The sequence below is a fragment of the Chrysemys picta genome, chromosome 3, assembly GCF_011386835.1.
Source record: "Chrysemys picta bellii isolate R12L10 chromosome 3, ASM1138683v2, whole genome shotgun sequence".
Classification (NCBI taxonomy): Eukaryota; Metazoa; Chordata; order Testudines; family Emydidae; genus Chrysemys; species Chrysemys picta.
The window spans coordinates 78,998,923-79,019,688 of NC_088793.1; the positions used below are offsets into that span (position 1 = coordinate 78,998,923).

Below are 20,766 nucleotides of genomic sequence, written 5' to 3' on the forward strand. Positions count from 1 at the left end.
TGAACTGCAGGGTCAGATGGACTGTTTTGGATCAAATAGTCCAGTCATGCTACCACTTCTTTTCTTTTTCTTTTTTGTTGCATTGATGTTGAAAGATTGGCATAACCTACATTTGTCTGAAGATGTGTTACCTTGCTGGACCAGTTCCTTAATTAATGTAATATAAACAACATAATTTATCAGGAATAAAATAGTCCATCTTGCCTTCATTCATTTTACCCAAGTAGCAATAAAAATCAGTTAATTTACTAAAAATGATATATCAATACTGATAAACTATTTCTTTAAAAATGCATATATACTTCTCAAAGTTTTTTTTATATATTTTATTCATGGCAAAACTTGAATTGTTTACCTTATGATTATTAGCTATAATTTAATGGGGAAAAATCCATACATGTCAGTTTACAATTATATTTCTGCTGCAAATTAAGTAAACTGAATTCCATTTTTCCCTGTTCATAATAATTAAGCACAAGAGGAGGTCATGTGCTACAAATTGTCTCATTAGGCTCTAAATTGGCAATAATTATGCAAATTACCATACAATGTGTGGCGCCCCCTCCATTCTTTAGTGCCATGAGCAGGCAACTCCAGCAATGCATTATAATCTATCTTTATCTACTTTATGCATAACAGTCTAATATTGTCATTGCTGCTCTATCAAGTTAAATGTGTGGCACAGCCACCCATGTTTATCTGAAATTGTGGGCTAATTATAGAGATGGGAGATGTTTTCTTTTATCTGAGAAATTGCTAAACAAGACTTTATTACAATAGAAGTGGCAGAAGTCAAGGTTCTTATAGTTTTGGGGAGTTGAAATACTCTGCTTTGTATTTGCTTTTTTCAGCAACAACATATTTTTCTTTCATCAAAAAAAGTTTTTATGAACTGCTTAATTAATCTTTAAATGCTTTGAAGAAAAAGCACAGTAGACAGGCTACAGTAAGTATTATTATTAACTTAGAGGCTCAAGCCTGCTGTGAGGTTTTTTTTTAGTATAAAGCTTCTTTGACAATCCAGTTCCAATTACTGCTTTTGCTTCTTGTTTTCTATTGTCATGAAACAAAAAAAAATAAAAATAAGATTGTACATTATCTCATGCCAAAACTGCGCTTTGAGTCTCCCATTACTATATTTTGTTTCCCACAGTCCCCAAATCTGTCTTGTAGTGTAATCAGTCCCTATTTTCCATTTCAGTTGTGTTTGTTTGTACAAGCAATATGTAAGCCTGTAGCTTAAAGATTTTTTGTGCAGTGATTCTGTTCTTAACACTGTGACAAAAAAAGTGCCAAACACTTGCAGATTGTTTTCTGTGCACTGGTTTCACCTTTCTCCCCTAATTTCCATTAGGTTCTGAGCTTATGCCCAAAGCCCTCTCCACCAGGATAGTGGGAGGCATTTGGTGGTTTTTCACACTTATCATCATTTCCTCGTACACTGCTAACCTAGCCGCCTTTCTGACAGTGGAGCGCATGGAATCTCCCATTGATTCAGCTGATGATTTAGCCAAGCAGACAAAGATAGAGTATGGTGCAGTGGAAGATGGAGCAACCATGACTTTCTTCAAGGTAGGCCCTTTATGTTCTGATTGGAAAAAATGCTGAAACATGATTCTGAAAGTAAAAAGACCTTGAATTAAGCCTGCTGAGCAGAGATATAATATGTGAGATGATTCCCACTGCAGTCAAACCCATTTAGAAAAATTACATTTTTGTGTGTTTGCAAGAGAGCAAAAGAAACATCTTGTTCATACATAAACTTTCTCATGAAAGTAAAAAAGGAAGTTTCCATTTCTTGAAATTTTCTCCTGAAAATAAAAAAGCAGGGCTTTGGATCCGCTTAGATATTTCTGAGGATTTTTCCTCAGAATGCTGAGTGCATTGTAATGGAGTAAGTCAAGAATACTGACGTGAGGCGAATCGCTCAGGTGAATCTCCCATTGCTGGAACTGAGTGTGAGTTTTGCTTGAATAGGGATTTCAGGATCAGGTCAATAATTTTATCATAGTTAATTATGTATCTATCTGTCTAACTTCAGATATCTAGATGCTGATACTGCAGTCTTCACTGTCGCAGCTGGGCTGGGCAAATCTTATGGACATTGCATTTCTGAGAACCTTTCAAATTGAATTTTGACTAGCTCAGATTCATATAACATCTCCCTGCCCTCTGCCTTGTGACTAGGGTGATTCAACAGACAATATAATATGCTAATTTTTAGCTACATTGAAGCCTGATTAGAGATAGAAGAAATGCCGCTTCTCCCGCTCCACCAATTAACTAGGTTGGCACAAATTAGCATTAAGTACATATCCTGGGCCAGATTGTGGCCCTTCAGATTTGACAGCACAAGAGGTTCCTATGGCTCCCCAGTGTAGGGACATACTCCAGGCCTGGAAAATGCATCATATCTGGAGTTCCTTAGCTAGCATAATTATCACTTAACAGCCATTACATACTACTATAACATAGAAAAGCCCTGAGGCTTTCTTGTGTTACACTAAGACTGAGGGTGTGGCCAGAGATCTGGGCAGTGCCAAGGGTGAGTTAAAGGCACCTTTACATCCCTTTACTCAGCTGCATAGAGTAAAAGTTTCACCATTTATTCAGCTGAAAGAGCTAAGAAATCATTATCTAATCTTATGGTAGTGATACGTATATAAGTAAGTACAGTAAAAGATTTTTTTACTTTGGGCAGCGCACCGCAAGCAGCGACCTGTCCCTGCTGCTCCTAGGCATAGGCGCGGTTAGGTGGCTCTGCATGCTGCCTCCACCCTGCCCCAAGCGCTGGCTCTGCAGCTCCCATTGACCGCGAGCCACGACCAATGGGAACTGTGGGGAGGGTGCCGCGGGCAGAGGCAGCACACATGCCAGATAAAAAAGCTTTTACTGTACATACTTTCTGTATTCTCACTTTCAACTTTCACCTGGAAAATAAGAATTGATTAAATTTCAGTGACTGAGGACTTTGTAAGCTTGTTATCTCAGAGGCTGGGTTAGGAAGGTTCAGAATAGTTTCCATTGAGATTTTTTTTTTCAAAAGGATCTGAGGAAAAAGTGGGAGTGTGCTAATAAAGTTTGTGGATGACACAAAGCTGGGAGGTATTGCCAATTGCCAGAGAAGGACGGAGTTATCGAACAGGAAGATCTGGATGACCTTGTAAACTGGAGTAATAGTAATAGGATGAAATTTAATAGTGAAAAGTGCAAGGTCATGTATTTAGGGATTAATAACAAGAATTTTTATTATAAGCTAGGGACGCATCAGTTGGAAGTAACAGAGGAGGGGAAGGACCTCGGAGTATTGGTTGATCACAGGATGACTATGAGCCACCAATGTGATATGGCCATGAAAAAAGCTAATGTGGTCTTGGGATGCATTAGGCAAGGTATTTCCAGTGGCGAGAAGAAGGTGTTAGTACCATTATACATGGCACTGGGGAGACCTCATTTGGGATACTGTGTGCAGTTCTGGTCTCCCATGTTTAAGAAGGATGAATTCAAACTGGAACAGGTACAAAGAAGGGCTACTAGGTTGATCCGAGGAATGGAAAACCTGTCTTATGAAAGGAGACTCAAAGAGCTTGGCTTGTTTAGCCTAACCAAAAGAAGGCTGAGGGGAGATATGATTGCTCTCTATAAATATATTAGAGAGATAAATACCAGGGAGGGAGAAGAATTATTTAAGCTTATTACCAATGTGGACACAAGAACAAATGGATATAAACTGGCCATCAGGAAGTTTAGACTTGAAATTAGATGAAGGTTTCTCATCATCAGAGGAGTGAAGTTCTGGAACAGCCTTCCAAGGGGAGCAGTGGGGGCAAAAGACATATCTGGCTTCCAGACTAATCTTGATAAGTTTATGGAGTGGATGGTATGATGGGATAGCCTAATTTTGGCAATTAATTGATCTTTCATTATTAGTGGTAAATATGCCCAATGGCCTGTGATGGGATGTTAGATGGGGTGGGATCTGAATTACTACAGAGAATTCTTTCTTGGGTGTCTGGCTGGTGAGTCTTGCCCACATGCTCAGGGTTTAGCTGATCACCAGATTTGGGGTTGGGAAGGAATTTTCTTCCAGGGCAGATTGGCAGAGGCCCTGGGGGTTTTTCGCCTTCCTCTTCAGCGTGGGGCGCGGATCACTTGCTGGAGGATTCTCTGCACCTTGAAGTCTTTAAACCATGATTTGAGGACTTCAGTAGCTCAGACATAGGTTAGGGGTTTGTTACAGGAGTGGGTGGGTGAGATTCCGTGGCCTGTGATGTGCAGGAGGTCAGACTAGACGATCATAATGGTCCCTTCTGACCTAAAAATCTATGATTCTATGATTCTATGAAATTGATGGAAGTAACTAATCCATTAGAGCTTCTTTTATGACAGGAAATATGTGTAGCAATCCAATAAAACAACATTCAGAAAAAGTTTAAAAACTGAGATTTTTAAAGTACCAACATGATTAAAGTCCCAGGACATAAAGATGACACAAGGTATTTATTGTATGACCAGAAAACACTACCGGACTTCAATGTCTTTTTTGTTTGGCAGAAGACTTTGATCTTATACTCCTCAGATTGGAAGGCTGGACTCTAAAATATTGACAGGTTTCAGAGCAGCAGCCGTGTTAGTCTGTATCCGCAAAAAGAACAGGAGTACTTGTGGCGAAGAAGTGGGCAGTAGCCCACGAAAGCTTATGCTCTAATAAATTTGTTAGTCTCTAAGGTGCCACAAGTACTCCTGTTCTTTTTTCTAAAATATTAGGAGACGTTTTTTACCTAGCAGTATCTTTGACTCCAGTTGCCAGCATCGTTTTTCTCTGTCCTTAACTTTTTTCTTTATTTAAAAAAATTCTCCATGACACCTTCCTTTCTTCTCCAGACACTATTTCTCCTTCTTGCTTTTTTGTCTCCTCCTATCTCTTCTCTGCATATTTTCCCCAATATATACTGCTCTTATACACACTATGTTTCTCATCTTTTCTTGTGCTTCTGTGTGTAGTTCCTCTGTTTGAATATGTATCCTGTTTTGTTTCTGATCCTTCTCACATTCCTTCCTTTATTTCTTTGTGTCTGCCGCTATGTTGCCTCCAAGAACAGAACATTTACAGTCAGTAGAGCAATGACTGCATCTCTTGCATGGAAATGCATTCCCTTCAGTGGCACATAGAAATTTGAAATGTACTAGACTTGACTGCACACAACAGAAACATAGCATCAGAAAGCACAATTTTGTAGTGCTTTTAGTACATTTTTATTGAATTCACCACTTCAGCAAGGGTGAACAAGGAAAGTGAAGTCAGAGCACAGGACTCAGTTGTTAAATTTAGGGTAAAATTCTGCTCTCAATTACACTGGTGTAAATACATTTATTGGAGTCAATGTGGATTTACAACATTGTATCTAAAGTGGTGCTTAGTTTGTGCCGGGGCTTGATAGGGCTGAGACCTAGCAACTTTAGGCTTGGCAGTTCATAGCCCCGGCACCTCTGGGGTTGCTGCATCAATTATGAAAGTACAAAAATTATGTGAGCCTTGCACCTCTTTCATTACAAATTAAGCACTGATCTAAAAGCAAAGTATTTTGCAGTGAATATACGTGTAGAACCCAGTGACTCTGTTGAGAGCATCAGTCAAACTCTTCCTAACATTTTTGTGATCATTTGTTGCTGTTTTATCTAAATATTATCAGTTAATTAGTATCATGTTATACGTGGTACTGAGGAGCTAAGCTTAAAAGCAGTTTAAGAATTCACACAGTTTGGTTACTTGAAGCTGAAAGACTTATGAAAGGAAAGGAGCTTAGAAAGTGGGGTATAGTTTTAAATACACAGCATTAGAACTGCCCATTGATGTTGCACTAGTACTACCAATAGAGTAAATATGGAGCTCAGCTGGAAGGGATAAATGAAAACTCCACAATCTCAGTTGATTAACCCAATATCCATTAGTCTCTTCCTTGTGGAAGTAAGAGTTTCCTTGATACATGTGCTGTTGGTTGCAGTTGAGTATATAAGGAAGAAATTTTAGTACTCAGATGTATGTGGCATAAAAAACAAAATCTAACACTGGACTACATTCTTTCCCACTTACACCAACAGAACCTCCTTGACAAACCTGATGGTTGACTAGGTGGAAATGATCATAATCTAATTTCATTCATTTTGAGCTAACAGAATATAGTTCCATATGGTAGAATATATATATATATACTTGTTGATCTGTGAGGACGGACCAGCTGCCAAAGGTTGCCGATCCCTGTCTTACACTGATTGTGAAATGGTTTCTATACCATCAGTAACTAGAGAGGATGTTAAACAGAAACTATTCAAGTTAAACCTTTTTTTTTAAATCTGCAGGATCAGAGGACCTGCATCCATGAGTATTAAAAGAACTGGCCAAGGAGGTCTTTGAATAATTAATGTTGAGTTTTAATAAAATCTTGGAACACAGGTGAAGTTCCAGAGGACTGGAATAAAGCTAGTGCTGTGCCAATATTTAAAAAGGGTAAATAGGATGAACCAAGAAACTATAGGCTTGTTAGCCTGACATTAATCCTGGACAAAATCATAGAAAGGCAGATGTTGGATATAATCAATAAATAGCTAAAACATGGTAACATAATTAATGGTAATCAACATGATTTTATGAGAAATAGGTGGTGTCAAATAAACCTGAAATTATTTTTGATGAGAATACAAGTTTGATTGATAAAGGTGGTTGTGTTGCAATAATAAAGTTAGACTTCTGTAAGTCTTAGTTTCAAATAACATTATGATATAATAGCACTATACGAAATCGACATAGCCCATAATAAATGGATTAAAAATGGTTAACTAATAAATTTCAAAAAGTAACTGTACATGGGAACCCAGTGGTGATGGTTCTAGTGGGGTCCCAGCAGGCTCTCTTCTCAGTCCAATGGTATTCAATATTTTTATCAATGATCTGGAAGAAAATATAAAAAATATTGCTGGTAAAATTTGCAGATTACACAAAATTGATGGAGTGGTAAATAATAATGGGGACGGGTCAATTTTACAAATTGATCTAGATCACTTGGTAAGGTGGGTGCATTTGAACAGCATCTGTTTTAACACAGCAAATGCAAGGTCATACATCTAAAATAATGTAGGTCACACTTAAAAATGGTGATTGTATCATGAAAAGCAGTCTCTGAAAAGGAGTCAGAGATCACAGTAGATAAGCAGTTGAACAGAAGCTTATAATGCGATACTGTGGCTAAAAGACCAATGCATCCTTGCATCCATAAACAAGAGAATAGCAAGTAGGAGGGAGGGAGGGAGTATTTACCTCTGTATATCGCTTTAGTGAGACTGTTGCTGGAATATTATGTCTGGTTCTGGTGTTCACATTTCAGAAAGGATATTGACAAATTGGAGAGGGATCAGGAATGGGCTATAATAATGATCTGAGGTATGAAAACCATGCCTTATAGTGAGAGATTGAGCTTCTTTAATCTAGTTTATTGACAAGAAGGGTAGGAGGTGACTTGATTGCGGTTTATAAATTCCTGCATGGAAAAGAGATTTTTGACAGAAGAGGGCTTTTTAGTTTAGCAGAAGATAGCATAACAAGATTCAATGGCTGGAAGCTGAAGCTAGACAAATAGAGACTGGAAATAAGGTACACATTATGGTACTTAACCATTGGAACAACTAGTCTCAAGGTGTGATGGATTCTCCTCCCCTTTCAACTTTAAGTCAAGACTGAATATATTTGGAAAAGATAGGCTATAGGTGAAATAAGCTATGGGTTTGATGCAGGGATGACTATGTGAGGATCTTTGGCCTGTGTTATGCAGGAGGTCAGACTAGAGCTGATATTAAATTCTATGAAAATATGGTTTCAGCAGAAATGCACAAATATGACAAATATGAAGGTATAATTTGATTCAGCGCGTGTGTGTTTCTCTCTCATTATAGCAAGATAAAGCTGCTGACTATATTGAGCACAACTGTGGCATTATGTTAGCATGAAATAAAAGCTCCAGATGGTTTCTTAATGTTAAATGAAAATATGAAATCCTGGTAATAGCTATTTGCTCCAATCACAGTGAAGCACAGTAGCAGCCCAGAGATTGACCGTAATTTCAGCATCAAGTATTGGTATAAAAGCTCATTGAAATCTTCCTTTTAATATCTTTGGAACCCAGCCAATTTTGGAGGAGCTAGCATAGAAGAACATTATGTCTATGTCTAGAAGAAGAGACTAAACCAGGAACACACACACATTGGCTGGAGGATTTAAACTTACTAGAGACAAGATACAAAAGATGAGAGTGCTGGGATGGGTAGACTTCACCAACTAGGCCCCAGGGAACATGCTCATGTGAGCTCAGCTTCCTGAAATCCACCGTTGGAAGGAAGAGGAAGGGTGCTAGGATTTATATCAGCATGATGTCCTCAGAGCCTGTAATTGTGCAGCATAATTAACCATAGTGGATGAGGGAGACTCAGGAGACGTAGATTCTGTTCCTGGCTCTGGCACTGTGTTTCTGTGTGACTTTCAGCAAGTGATTTCATATCTGTATGTCCCCATTTCCTGTCTTGTACACATTTCCTGTGCCAGTGCACTGTAAATTGTTAAAGGCAGGGACTTCCTCTTTCTCTGTGTTTGTACAGCTCCTAGCACATGGGACCCATTGTTTCAGCACTTTCAGGCTCTGCTGCAATACAAATAACAACAAACAAGAGGTTTTTATTCAGCCTGTCTTCCTCTATCTAACTTCATAAGTTAATGCCAGTACTTCCATCCCAGGAATTTTTGAATTTTTAGCTTTTTAGGAGGTAGATCTATATGATAGCCCCATTTTACTGAGAGGGAAACTGAGACACTGAGTGATTACATGTCTTGTACAAGATCACACAGCAAGTTAGTGGCAGACTGGGAATGAACCCTAGTCCTGACTTCGAGTCCTGTGCATTAGTTAGAAGACCATCCTTCTCCAATTTGTCTCTACAGAGGGCACGTCTACACTGCAATTAGACACCTGTGGCTGGCCTATGCCAGTTGACTCAGGCTCGTAGGATCCTAGAACTTGGGCTCCAGCCAGAATCCGTAAATCTACAGTGCAATTAAACAGTCCCACGATCTGAGCCCTGCAAGCCCGAGTCAACTGACACAGACCAGCTGCTAGTTTTTAATTGCAGTGTAGACATACCCAGAGTTTCTTTTCCCTTTCCTCTCCTTCCCAAACTTTCTGCCCCATCTCTAGTTTTCTTCAAGATTGTCTCTCTCTCCTCATTCTGACACTCTTTCCATAATGATCCATTCTCCCCTCCATGCTTCCCCTCTTAATTCATTTCTCTCCCTGAATTTCTTCTTAATCCTTCTTGTTCTATATCCCTCCCTCGTGGCTGTTCCTTGGGGGTGGAATGTGCTGCTGCTCAGGACCAGAGATCAGCAGTGCTGGTTACCTCCTTCTTTCTAATTCCTCCTGGACTGGGCTGCACTCACAGTTACAGAGGGACCAAAGGAGCCATGAAAAGCGGGAGGGAGAGGAAGTTTTGGCTGCTCAGAAGCATCTAGAAGCCAGAAAAAGAAGCCTGTAGCCTGGCTTAGAGTGACATTTCAGTTGGCATGATTTGAGAGAGTGACAGAAGGGGCAAGTGTGTAAATGTCATTCCAGATGAGTAACACATGTATGTAATCAGTATTGGTGCCTGTGGGTTTTTCCAAATAATTATTTACTGAATAATTCCAATATTGCACGATATAACTGAGAAGTGGAAAAGAACTTTTGGTTATCTGGCCATTCTCACCTGACAGTGTGAGATTGTTCTGTAAGGAATATTTTCTATTCTTTTGTTTGTATATCATGCCATCTCTGCCTAATGTGGCTTCCTCCTTTTCCATTGGAAGGCTAGCCCTGGTATAAAAAATTTAAGGGTTGAGAAATTTTTATAATACTACCCTTTCCTGTTCTTAATTTCCACTTTGTACAGTGGGCACACTTAAAAAATCTCTTCTTAGCTCTGGAGAGCATAGCAGTTCTGGCAGCATTCCCTTTTATCTGTATAGGAAATATCAATTAGGGTGACCAGATGTCCCATTTTTAAAGGAACAGTCCCGTTTTTTGTGACTTTTTCTTATATAGGCACCTGTCACCCCACACCCCCTGTCCCGTTTTATCACAGTTGCTATCTGGTCACCCTAATATCAATGGAACTGGTATTCATCAAAACTGCTTTTTGTCAGAAAATTGGATTTTTGACTAAATGACCTTTTCCACAAAAAATGTCTGCTTTCCATGTAAAGCTTTGACATGTCAATGAAATACTAAAAACCCAATGCTTTGGGGCTGAAAATCAAAACATTTCCATTTAAACTGGTGTCGTAGTGCCTCATGGAAGTTGTCGTTCAGGTGGCTTATGCTCCAAGTCTCTATAGGTTCAACATCTTCCATGATGCACCATTTGTGCCATCTTGTTAAGGTTCTTCATAGCATCCCTGATTGTGATGCATCATGGGAGATATGGTCTGGCCAGAGAGCCTGACCAATACAGAAGGATGGCAGTGCAAGGCATCTGAACTACAACTCCCAAGAGACACCAGAACACCACTTTGAAAAAAAAATCAATTTTCAGTAAAAATATTTTGCCAAAAAAGCTGAAATTTTCCATGGGGAAAATTCTATTTTCCTACCATCTTCTAAACCACTTTTCCCATCTTTATTTGAATTGTTTTTATGATTTGGGAGCAATTTTTCATTCCCATTTAGCTGACATTTCATACTGTGCTGCAATTAGCAGGTGCAAAATTAATTTAACATTTAACTGTTATCCTTTAACTGGAAGTCCAAATAAGGCAATCAGCAATTTATATAAAAGTTCAGTCTCAGCTATTTTAAAAACAACAAACATTTTACGTATTTTATTTTCAATTTGATCTTTGGACATTTGATCTTTGCACATTTCTTCCAAACAGGAAGAAAGAGAATGTCACTACTTTGCCTCCAACAGACCTCCCTAACATTTTTGTCTGTTTACTAATTCTTTTTATTAACAGTATGTGGCTGCTGTACTCTGTATATGGGCCAGTCTAAATTCTGTTCCTGTCTTTTCATGTGGTGTCCATACCAGAATGGAACAGGGGAAATGCCTCTAGGCAAAGCTGCTCAACTCTGAGAAGTGACCTCTGTTCTAGAATCAAAATAATTCTTGCCTTGATGCACTATTAGGGTTTGCAGGGATTTCCATAGAGCAGAGTTCTAGCAACAACTGATTGCATAACATCCCTGAAAAGCCATGCCAGTGCAGTCATGCATGCCTGATCCTGAAGCCTCACTGCAATCTGCTATTCCTCTGACAGCTTGCTTGTAGGCCCAATGAATGAAGCTGTGGCTACAGTTGCAGATACAAGGAAGAATTATTTCTTGCAGCCCTGCTCAACAACAACAGGGAGCATGAGAATTAAGGTGGCTTTCTGACATCTTGAATCTCCATCCCCATATTTTGGGGCTGTGGGGGGCCTGTAGGGTCTGCTGCCGTGGCCAAGACTAGCCAGAGCATAGTAGGGCTCCATCCAAGCTTCCTTCCCCAGGCCATGGACCCCTGCATAGTCATTGCACTGTGGGCTGTAAAGAGATGCTTTGCTGGCTCTAAGACATCTAAACAGGCACCTACAATAGAACTTTTCCCCAATGGGCAGCTCTGATGCCTTTACAGCCTCTTTAAACTGCTGGAGTGGGGCAAATGTGCTGTGGGGCAATGGAGAAGTGAGTCCTTCTCATTCTTCATCTTTTCCTGTCTCCAAATACAATACTTAACCTGATATTATACATAGCAGTAATGTATTTAAATGTGATCTCCATGAAATACACATCGCTTTCCAGCACAGACAGGATTAATCGCTCACAATAATTACAATAAATAAATAAAATACTTATCACATAAACAGTTGAATAGATTCACTACTAGCTATTTTTAAGAGGATGTGGTGGGGAGGAACCCAAAACAAATAAAAAGTTAACATTAGGAAAAATCTCCTCTGTATTGGCTTCATCTGAATCAATATTTCCACAGCTTAAGTACCATCTGTTTCCTCCTTATCCTGAAATATTCATGGGGGAAGGAATTATAGGTTGCTCTTCACAGAGAACTCTCATTTTAGCAAAACTGACTAGTCCAAAGTCTAACCTAATAGCCATGGGTGTCTCCCACCATCAAAGAACAATAGAATTGTAATCAGCATAGAATTAAAATAACAATTCTTAGATGATATTAGTGTCAATTTCCAAACTTTCTTTTCATACTAATAGGGACCCATTCTCCAAGTACATTATTATAGAGTGTCTATAAGGAAATATCTGCACCACAAATTTCAGCATGGGTAGACATGCTTTAAGCTAGCTAGTAACAATAGCAATGAAGACGCGGTGGCAGGTACCCTGGTACAGTACACATTCAGAGTCTCATGGGCTTGTACTGGGGTGGCTAGCCCATGCTACCACATCCTCACTACTACATCCCCATTTTCCAGTTATCTGTACCAGCTACATGAAAGATAGCATGGGTGTGCATTACACTCTGATGCACCCCAGAGCCAGAATCCCAAAACACAAGGAAATCGAAGCAAGACATGCAGTTAGGTGGTCAATTGAAACACATATTAACCATGAACCAGTTATGTCAGCAGCAGTCTGAACAAAACAACAGTCCAAATGGTCTGTATTTTCAGCAGCAGTCCCTGAGTGACTGCACACACCTAGTGCTATGAACACACACACATACAGACACAGGAACTGGAACACTTGAGTCCTGGGAGCAGCAACCGGGAGCAGGAAGCAATAAGGAGGAAGGCAACACACACACACGTTATCACAGTATGCCTACCCATGCTGTACTCACACCTTCATTTGTGATGTAACATACACTGGGTGGTGGTGGTCCTCCTAAGGGTATGGGACATCATAAAACAGCACGACTGTAACCTCTGTTTTAATTTACCTCAATTGCTGCATGCAAAAGCTTAAAAAAAAGTATGCCATCCATCATTTAATTTGTTGACTGTGATTAGTTAGACCTGGAAGTACAAGAGACTAACAAATCAAAAAGTGATATCTCCAGAGAAAGACTGATGACAAATTGTCACCTTGTTTAGCCCTAATCAGCACTTCTCTGGATCTTGTAGTCAAGAGTCCTTGCCCTAAATGTTGTTTCTTTGCTAGCTAGCTCAAGATAGGAAGTGCGATCATAACGTAATACTCATGAACTCATGACAGCTATTGGCAGATCTTGGAGAGGCAAGAAAAAGCCCTTCTGTCTTGTTGAGGGGAAGATGTAGGTATAGGTACTCCTGAGAACAGGCAAAGTAGGAGCTTTGTTAAACTCTGTTTTGAGTCAGCTACAGTTTAATCTTTACCTGCTGCTGTAAACTGGCACAGAACACATCTGTCAGTAGACTGTCTGAAGGAAGTGGGTACAAGTGCCTGGGCACTGTGCATGTGTTTGGGAAGTGGAAGGTGGGTTGTTGAATAGTGCTGTAATTGCTGGTATTTCTGCAGTGCAAACTGGTCTCTGAGGATGGGATAGTTTTCTAGTGTAGACTTTTGTGTTACACTAATAGGTCTTAGTGCCATTCTGTTATCCCACCCCCCTCCTCCTCACCTGCAATGTTTCCTCAAGGTTCGCTAGTTGACTGAGCCACATGTAAAAGGAAAACTGGACTGTACATACTGATAAGAGCCGATGGGCAAGAGAGTTTACTCATCACCATGTCCTCACTCAACTTAACCTCCCAATTGCCATGCAACATTCATTCCATACATTTAATGTGAGAACTTCCTAAATTCCTTTTCTCTCTTTGGAAGTGTTCTGGTGCTCTTTAACCACTGAGGGAGAGGGCAAGAATATTGCCCACACTGTCCCCATTCTTCTTCTTTCCTTTTCAGCTTTTTCCCCTTTTTCTCTGTCCTCCAACAATGAGTGAAAGAAGAAAGGGAATAGGACTAGAACCACAGAGAATACTTGTATAATAGGCACTTTCCTAGTTGAGGGTTTATTTGGGAAATTGGGAATGTATCTATTGGTAACATTACCTGCTCTCAAAATGGAGGATAAAACACTGAGTTTAGCATTGTTTTTTCAAAGCAAATAGATCAGTCTCTGGGTAACCAACCTAAAGATTGCAAATTTGATCTATGTCTCAGTCTGGCTCTGACTCAGGAACCGTGCTCCAGAATGAACTGTCTCTTGGCTCAACCAGTCTGCTGCATGGTGTGATCCTACTGTATGAGCAGCCCTCAGAGTCAGAGCCTGCCCACTGAAGCCACTTGAGAGCCTCTATTCATTAGGAGGGATGAACTTCTGGTTCTGCCTTGTCAGTTTATATATGATACTGCTGAGGTGTTGTCCAACTGCATTAGCATTGTTTTGTGTGTAAGAAATGTTTTCAGTGCCAGCATTGTCCTGCTCACCACCATGAATCCTATAACACTGGTACATTTCCCTCTGGTTTTAATCAATTGTCTGAACAGAATGCTTGTCGAGATATGTTACCTACCCTTTTGAAGATGCATTTATGGTGATAATCACACAAGCTGGCTCTGACATGGATACCCTTTTTAGCAGATTTCAGTATTTATCCATTAATTCAAATAGTATTTAACTGTATTTTCGGTGCTTAACTTGGACCATACAGATTCCTGATATTTCAGCAAATTTTGTTGTGAGTCCTATCATCTGAAGACATGCACGAAGCCTCACTCAGATAATTATCTGTACGAGGCTATCAGACCAAACAGGTGCAAGTTTTTTCCTTTTCCTTTTGTACAAATACACATGGTCCTTTTTCTACTCTTTCCCAAGGAGGGAGTCAAATGTTATAGCTCCTAAGTGATAAAATTCAGCAAGGAATGTAGTGATTTCTTTTATACTTGCTAGCAGCTACTGGGTATTGATTTGTCTTTTTTTTTTATTTTTTGGAAGTGACTTCCCAAATGTCATTGTCAACCAGTTCAGAGCAGGTATTAAGTAAATTTTGTTGTTGTTTTCTTAAGGTTGTAACTCCTTGTGGTCATGGGGAGAGTGAAAGATTTTGTGCAGCATATATTAGTGTAAGTGATGCTGGTTTTCTGATATGGGAATATGCATCATGCAAATCAATTAATGCCAAGTAATCCCCTTGATCAACTACTGTGATATACGACCACAATGCAACCATCTTGAAATGCTTGCATTTGATTAATTCATTCAATCGTTTGAGGAGTGAACTTGCCTGACCCTTCAGGGTCTATAAAACATAGGAAATACAGCTGCAGACCTTTTGATGATCTGACATTAGAATTATGGTTTTGATGTCTAAAGATGGTCTCTGATAAGGCAGAGAGTTTCTCTCTTTTTTAGGTGCAGGAGACATTTACATTCCTTACCTTAAAGAGAATCTTCCAAAGCTTTAAGAAATATCAGTATGAGATGACTGACAGAAGCCTCTTGTCCTGTGTAATCTGTGCACATTTTCTGACACAGAAAGACAGCCTCATCCCTAAAGGAACTTTCTGTGAGAGGAGAATAGCATCAAACATTTCCAATGATTTGATGGGATGGTCATATAGATCTCTCTCTCTGCCTTATCTGGCAAAGAAGCTCCAAGAATAGTGCCTGTTGTACATGGACTTTTAACTAATCTACCCGGAGATTTATCCCCCCTTCCACTCCCTACAGTTGAACTGCAGAAGCTTTTCTCTTGGCTGTAGGGAAGCAACAATGTTGTTTATCTATTTTATGGTTGTATCTAGCTGTTCTCAAGCAGCTTGTGTTCCTTGATAGCTAGAGGCACTAAACTTAGTTTATTATGAATGCAAAAACCTGTGTCCAGTATTTTAGTCAGAAAACTTGTGTTGTTATGAAATAATAAGAGTCACTTTGCGGTAATGGAAATTACACATGCAGCTGCATCACACAAGGCATCTTTAATAAGAAATTAAGAACATTTAGATTTTGAACTTTTTCCAAATTAAAAAGGTTTACAATTTCCTGATCTTTTCATTTATCAGCTCAGTCTTTACTTAGCTCCTTAAGTCAGCTCACAATGGCATTGGAGACATGAGGATTGAATGGACTTTGTGGAAACGCACTCTGAGCCGTCCTACCCCTTGGGCAGAGTTGTGTCAATTTCCTTATCATACGAATCTAATATTTCTTAATTTGAATTTATTTTCTAGGTTATCAGTTCAATTTCTAAATGTCTTACCTTACCATTATTGGTATTTTCAGTTAGTATTACGCCTGTTCATCTTTATCTTCATACCTTCAATTTTCCATCCACTGGAACTTCAAGTTTTCAGACTTAATATTGATTCCTGCCATTGTTGTCTGAATCATGTTAGGCTTTTATCACTCTGCCCTGAAGTTCCTGTTAAATCTGACATCACTTGAAAAGTTAAAGCTATACCATCTATCAATGTAAAACCAACAGTATACTGACCTTGACTTACAGCTCTTAAGAGCAAAAAATATGATTTATTTTTGAGATGCTAATGGTACATTTATCTTTGCTGGGACTGGTGACAGTTCGCAGTATTAAGAGTCTGACTATTGCTTTAGTTTTAGGTTTATAATAGGAATGACATCTAATTCATCTGATACAATACAACCTCACTCTTCTCATAGAATATCAGGGTTGGAAAGGACCTCAGGAGATCATCTAGTCCAACCCCCTGCTCAAAGCAGGACCAATCCCCAGACAAATTTTTGCCCCAGATCCCTAAATGGCCCCCTCAAGGATTGAACTCACAACCCTGGGTTTAGCAGGCCAATGCTCAAACCACTGTCAGAATACAACCTTTTGTTCGTTATAGCCAGGGATTCGTTATAGTGAAAGGACAATCAAAACCAACGATAAACTGCTGGAGTAAGTTAATGCAGTCACCTTGAATAAAGGTGTTAGCTAAATTAACTAATTATTATAATTAATAATAATAAAAACTAAGGCTACAAGTTGCCAGGGAGGGAGATTTTAGGTGACCTCTGTGATTTCAGTCTCAGGTAGAGGGGCTCCGGTTGTCAGTCCCCGCAGCAGCCAGGTTCCAGGCTCCCAGCTGACCACCCCCACAGCATCTGGGCTCCCAGCTATCAGCCCCCACAGCAGCAGGACTCCCAGCTGTCAGCCCCCAAAGTTGCACCACCACTGGGGCTTCAGCTTCAACCTGGGTTGTGGCCCACTCCTTAGTTTTTGCTCTTGGACTCAACCCTGGATAGAAATTGTGCAAACATGTGCAATATCCTTTTTTTTTTAAAAAAAAACTGTACTGAACTGTAGTTGGGATCCAGGGACTGGGTTCACTAAGGGCAGAGGTTTGTAATAATGAAGGGTGTTATAGCAAAGGTGTACTGTATTACTAAAATTACATTTGAATAACAAAAGTAATACTATGTAGCTTTTCATCAGTAGATCTCAAAGCGCTTTACAAAGGTAGCATTATCTCCATTCTATAGATGGGGGAACTGAGGCACAAATAGGCAAATTGATTTGTCCAAGGGCACCCAGTAGATTAGTGGCCGAATTGGGATTAGACTTTAGGTGTCTTGAGTCTGAGTGCAGTGTTCTGTCCACTAGGCCACAATGCCTCCCAGCTGAGAAAAGCAAGACAGCAACCACTTTTCCGTAAAAACAATTTAGAATACTTAACAAGTGCTTTTAGCCAGTTTAATGATATTATTGCAATTCTTTGTTTTTCTGGTGTCCTGGTCTACTGTATATCAAGACTACAAATTATTCAAAATGCAGCATATATTTTAATGGGAATATAGGGGTCACAACTACAGCTAGTCAAGAATTTTCCATCACAATTATTTTCTGAAAGAAAATGCAGTTTCTGCTAAATTAAAACTTTCCTTGACAATATTTATTTAAGTTTCCCAAATATGTTTTGATTTTCTGTCTGGGAAATTGAAATGAAATATTTTGTTTCAGGTGGGATCGACCTGAATTAGTCTATATCAGATTGTTTAACTCACCCAAAATATCTTGTTTCAAATCAATCCAACACTGAATTTTATTTCTCAGCTGTGGAATATTGCCTCATGGGAGTTGCTGTTTGAGTCTCTGTTCTCTCTTATATACTGGGCTCTGTGGCCAGAATACTTCTCCCATGATTCAACACAGACTTTCTTCTGGTGGAGCAGAGTGGTGCATCATTGGAGTCACGTGGCTGCAAGTGCTCATGTGTGATACACAGATGTAGGCTAGCCACAGAGCCTGGCCTATTGGGAGAATGGAGGCAGCAATCAATCTGAACTCTGACTCCCATAAGGCAAAGCAATACAATAGGGGAATGGACTTTAATGTTGAACTGACTTGAAACTAAGAGTCAGTTCAACACACTGAAATGAAACATTGGGATGTCAAAATGTTTCATTTCAATTGAAAATTTTGAAACAAATGTTTCCTCATTTCCCAATCATAACTGATCTATGTCTCTGACTCAGGAACCATGCTCCAGGATGAACTGTCTCTTGACTCAACCAGTCTGCTCTGCAGTGTGACCCTGCTATATGAGTAGCCTTTGTAGTCGGATCCTTCAGAAATTCCCTTCCATGAAAAATTTCAATATTTCAACATTTCAGCGAATTCAGGATGAAAAAAAATGTTGAAATATTGGTATTTCCCATGGGTTAGAAATTCAATTTGTTCTGATCTAGTCAAATAAATTATATTACAATGACTTTTCAAGTCTGTACCCTATGCAAATTCTTTTATTTTAAAGTGCTTCTTTTGACTTTTAAGGCTCTGAAGGTATACTTGGCTGAACTCCTTGTGCAGTATATTCCTAACTTGTCACAGTAGACTCAAGCAGCTCAATATTTAATCAGTCGTGTGTAATGTGTTAAAACAGTGGGAGCCAAACCTTTTACCAGCTATGGCTCTTGCTACTGTTATTGTCATTTTAAATAAACAAATTGTGTTTAAAAGTAGAATAAAGAACTAAATTCACCAAGACATTCACAGGTTCTGTTAGGCTAAGCATCCACAAGTTTGAATGCTTATCTGAGCTAACCAGACTTCTTGGGTTTGCAAGTTTGAATCTTATCCTGAAAACACTTAACACATATGAGTAACCTTACTTGTGAGTTGTCCTGCTGAAGCATGTCTTTGGAGGATCAGGCCTCTGAGCTAGAAATTTCATGAGAACAGGTTACAGATAGAGAGACACACGGGGGATAAGGGCAAGGGGGATAGGACGTGGAGTCCATATTCACATAAAAACAAGAGAGAGGGAAAACAATAGTAACCACATTTTGCAACATTTCAGTTCTGGATTGAATTGAAATTTTGTGCTATGTGCATGTGTCATATTTTAATAGGACAAGTTTGGTCATTTCTATTAAGAACCATTATTATTAACTAGGGCTGTCGAGTGATTAAAAAAATGCATCTCGATTAATCGTGTGATTAATCATGCTGTTAAACAATAATAGATTACCATTTATTTAAATACTTTTGGATGTTTTCTACATGTTCAGATATATTGATTTCAATTACACAGAATACAAAGTAAACAGTGCTCACTTTATTTTTATTTTTGATTACAAATATTAGCACTGTAAAAAACAAAAGAAATAGTATTTTTCAATTCGCTTAACACAAGTACTGTAGTGCAATCTCTTTAGCATGCAAGTTGAACTTACAAATGTAGAATTATGTACAAAAATAACTGCATTCAAAAATAAAACAATGTAAAACTTTAGAGGCTACAGGTCCACTCAGTTGTACTTCAGCCAATTGCTCAGACAAACAAATTAGGTTACAATTTTCGGGAGATGTTGCTGCCCACTTCTTGTTTACAATGTCACCTGAAAGTGAGAACAGGTGTTCGCATGGCACTGTTGTAGCCGGCATCGCAAGATATTTATGTGCCAGACACGCTAAAGATTCATAATTCCCTTCATCCTTCAACCACCATTCTAGGGGACATGCGTCCATGCTGATAACGAGTTCTGCTCGATAACTGTCCAAAGCAGTGTGGACCGATGAATTTCTATTTTCATCATCAGATGCATCAACAACTGGCTGAAAAAGAAGTAGGACTGAGTGGACATGTAGACTCTAAAGCAGCGGTTCTCAAACTGTGGGTCAGGACCCCAAAGTGGGTCATGACCCCATTTTAATAGGGTCGCTAGGGCTGGCATTAGACTTGCTGGGGCCTGAGGCTTCGGCTTTGGCCCTCCCGCCTGGGGTGGCAAGGCTCGGGCAGGCTCAGGCTTTGGTCCCCCTTCTGGTCATGTAGTAATTTTTGTTGTCAGAAGCAAGGTACAATGAAGTTTGAGAACCACTGCAAAGTTTTACATTGTTTTGTTTTTGAGTGCAGTTATGTAACAAAAAGAAAAATCAACATTTGTAAGTTACACGATAAAAAGATTGCACTACTGTACTTGTATGAGGTGAATTGAAAAAAAATTCTTTGTTTATCATTTTTACAGAGCAAATATTAGTAATAAAAATAATATAAAGTGACCACTGTATACTTTATATTCTATGTTGTAAAAGAAATCAAAATATTTGAAAATGTAGAAAAACCATCCAAAAATATTTAATACAATTCAGTTGGTATTCTGTTGTTTAACAATGCGATTAATCGTGTTTAATTTTTTTGAGTTAATCGCATGAATTCACTGTGATTAATCAAAAGTTCTCTTATTAACCAGAAAACCAGTAATGGTGAAAGCATTGCATTGCAAAACTAAACACAGAAGAACTAAAAGCAAGCATATATCCATGATTTTGCTCTGCCCATGTGATCC

General features: G+C 39.2%; 1 protein-coding gene across 12 annotated transcripts in view; it reads left to right on the plus strand.

Moving 5' to 3' along the window:
• GRIK2 (glutamate ionotropic receptor kainate type subunit 2) overlaps window positions 1-20,766 on the plus strand; it is a 584,958-nt gene that overhangs the window by 457,157 nt on the left and 107,035 nt on the right. For all 12 annotated transcript variants that reach the window (XR_010599561.1, XM_042857646.2, XM_042857649.2 and 9 more), the window contains one exon: window positions 1,355-1,572. Coding sequence is in view for 11 of the 12 variants with exons in the window: in XM_042857646.2 (XP_042713580.1) it covers window positions 1,355-1,572 (218 nt within the window). In the remaining variant the exon portion in view is untranslated. The remainder of the gene's footprint in view (window positions 1-1,354; window positions 1,573-20,766) is intronic.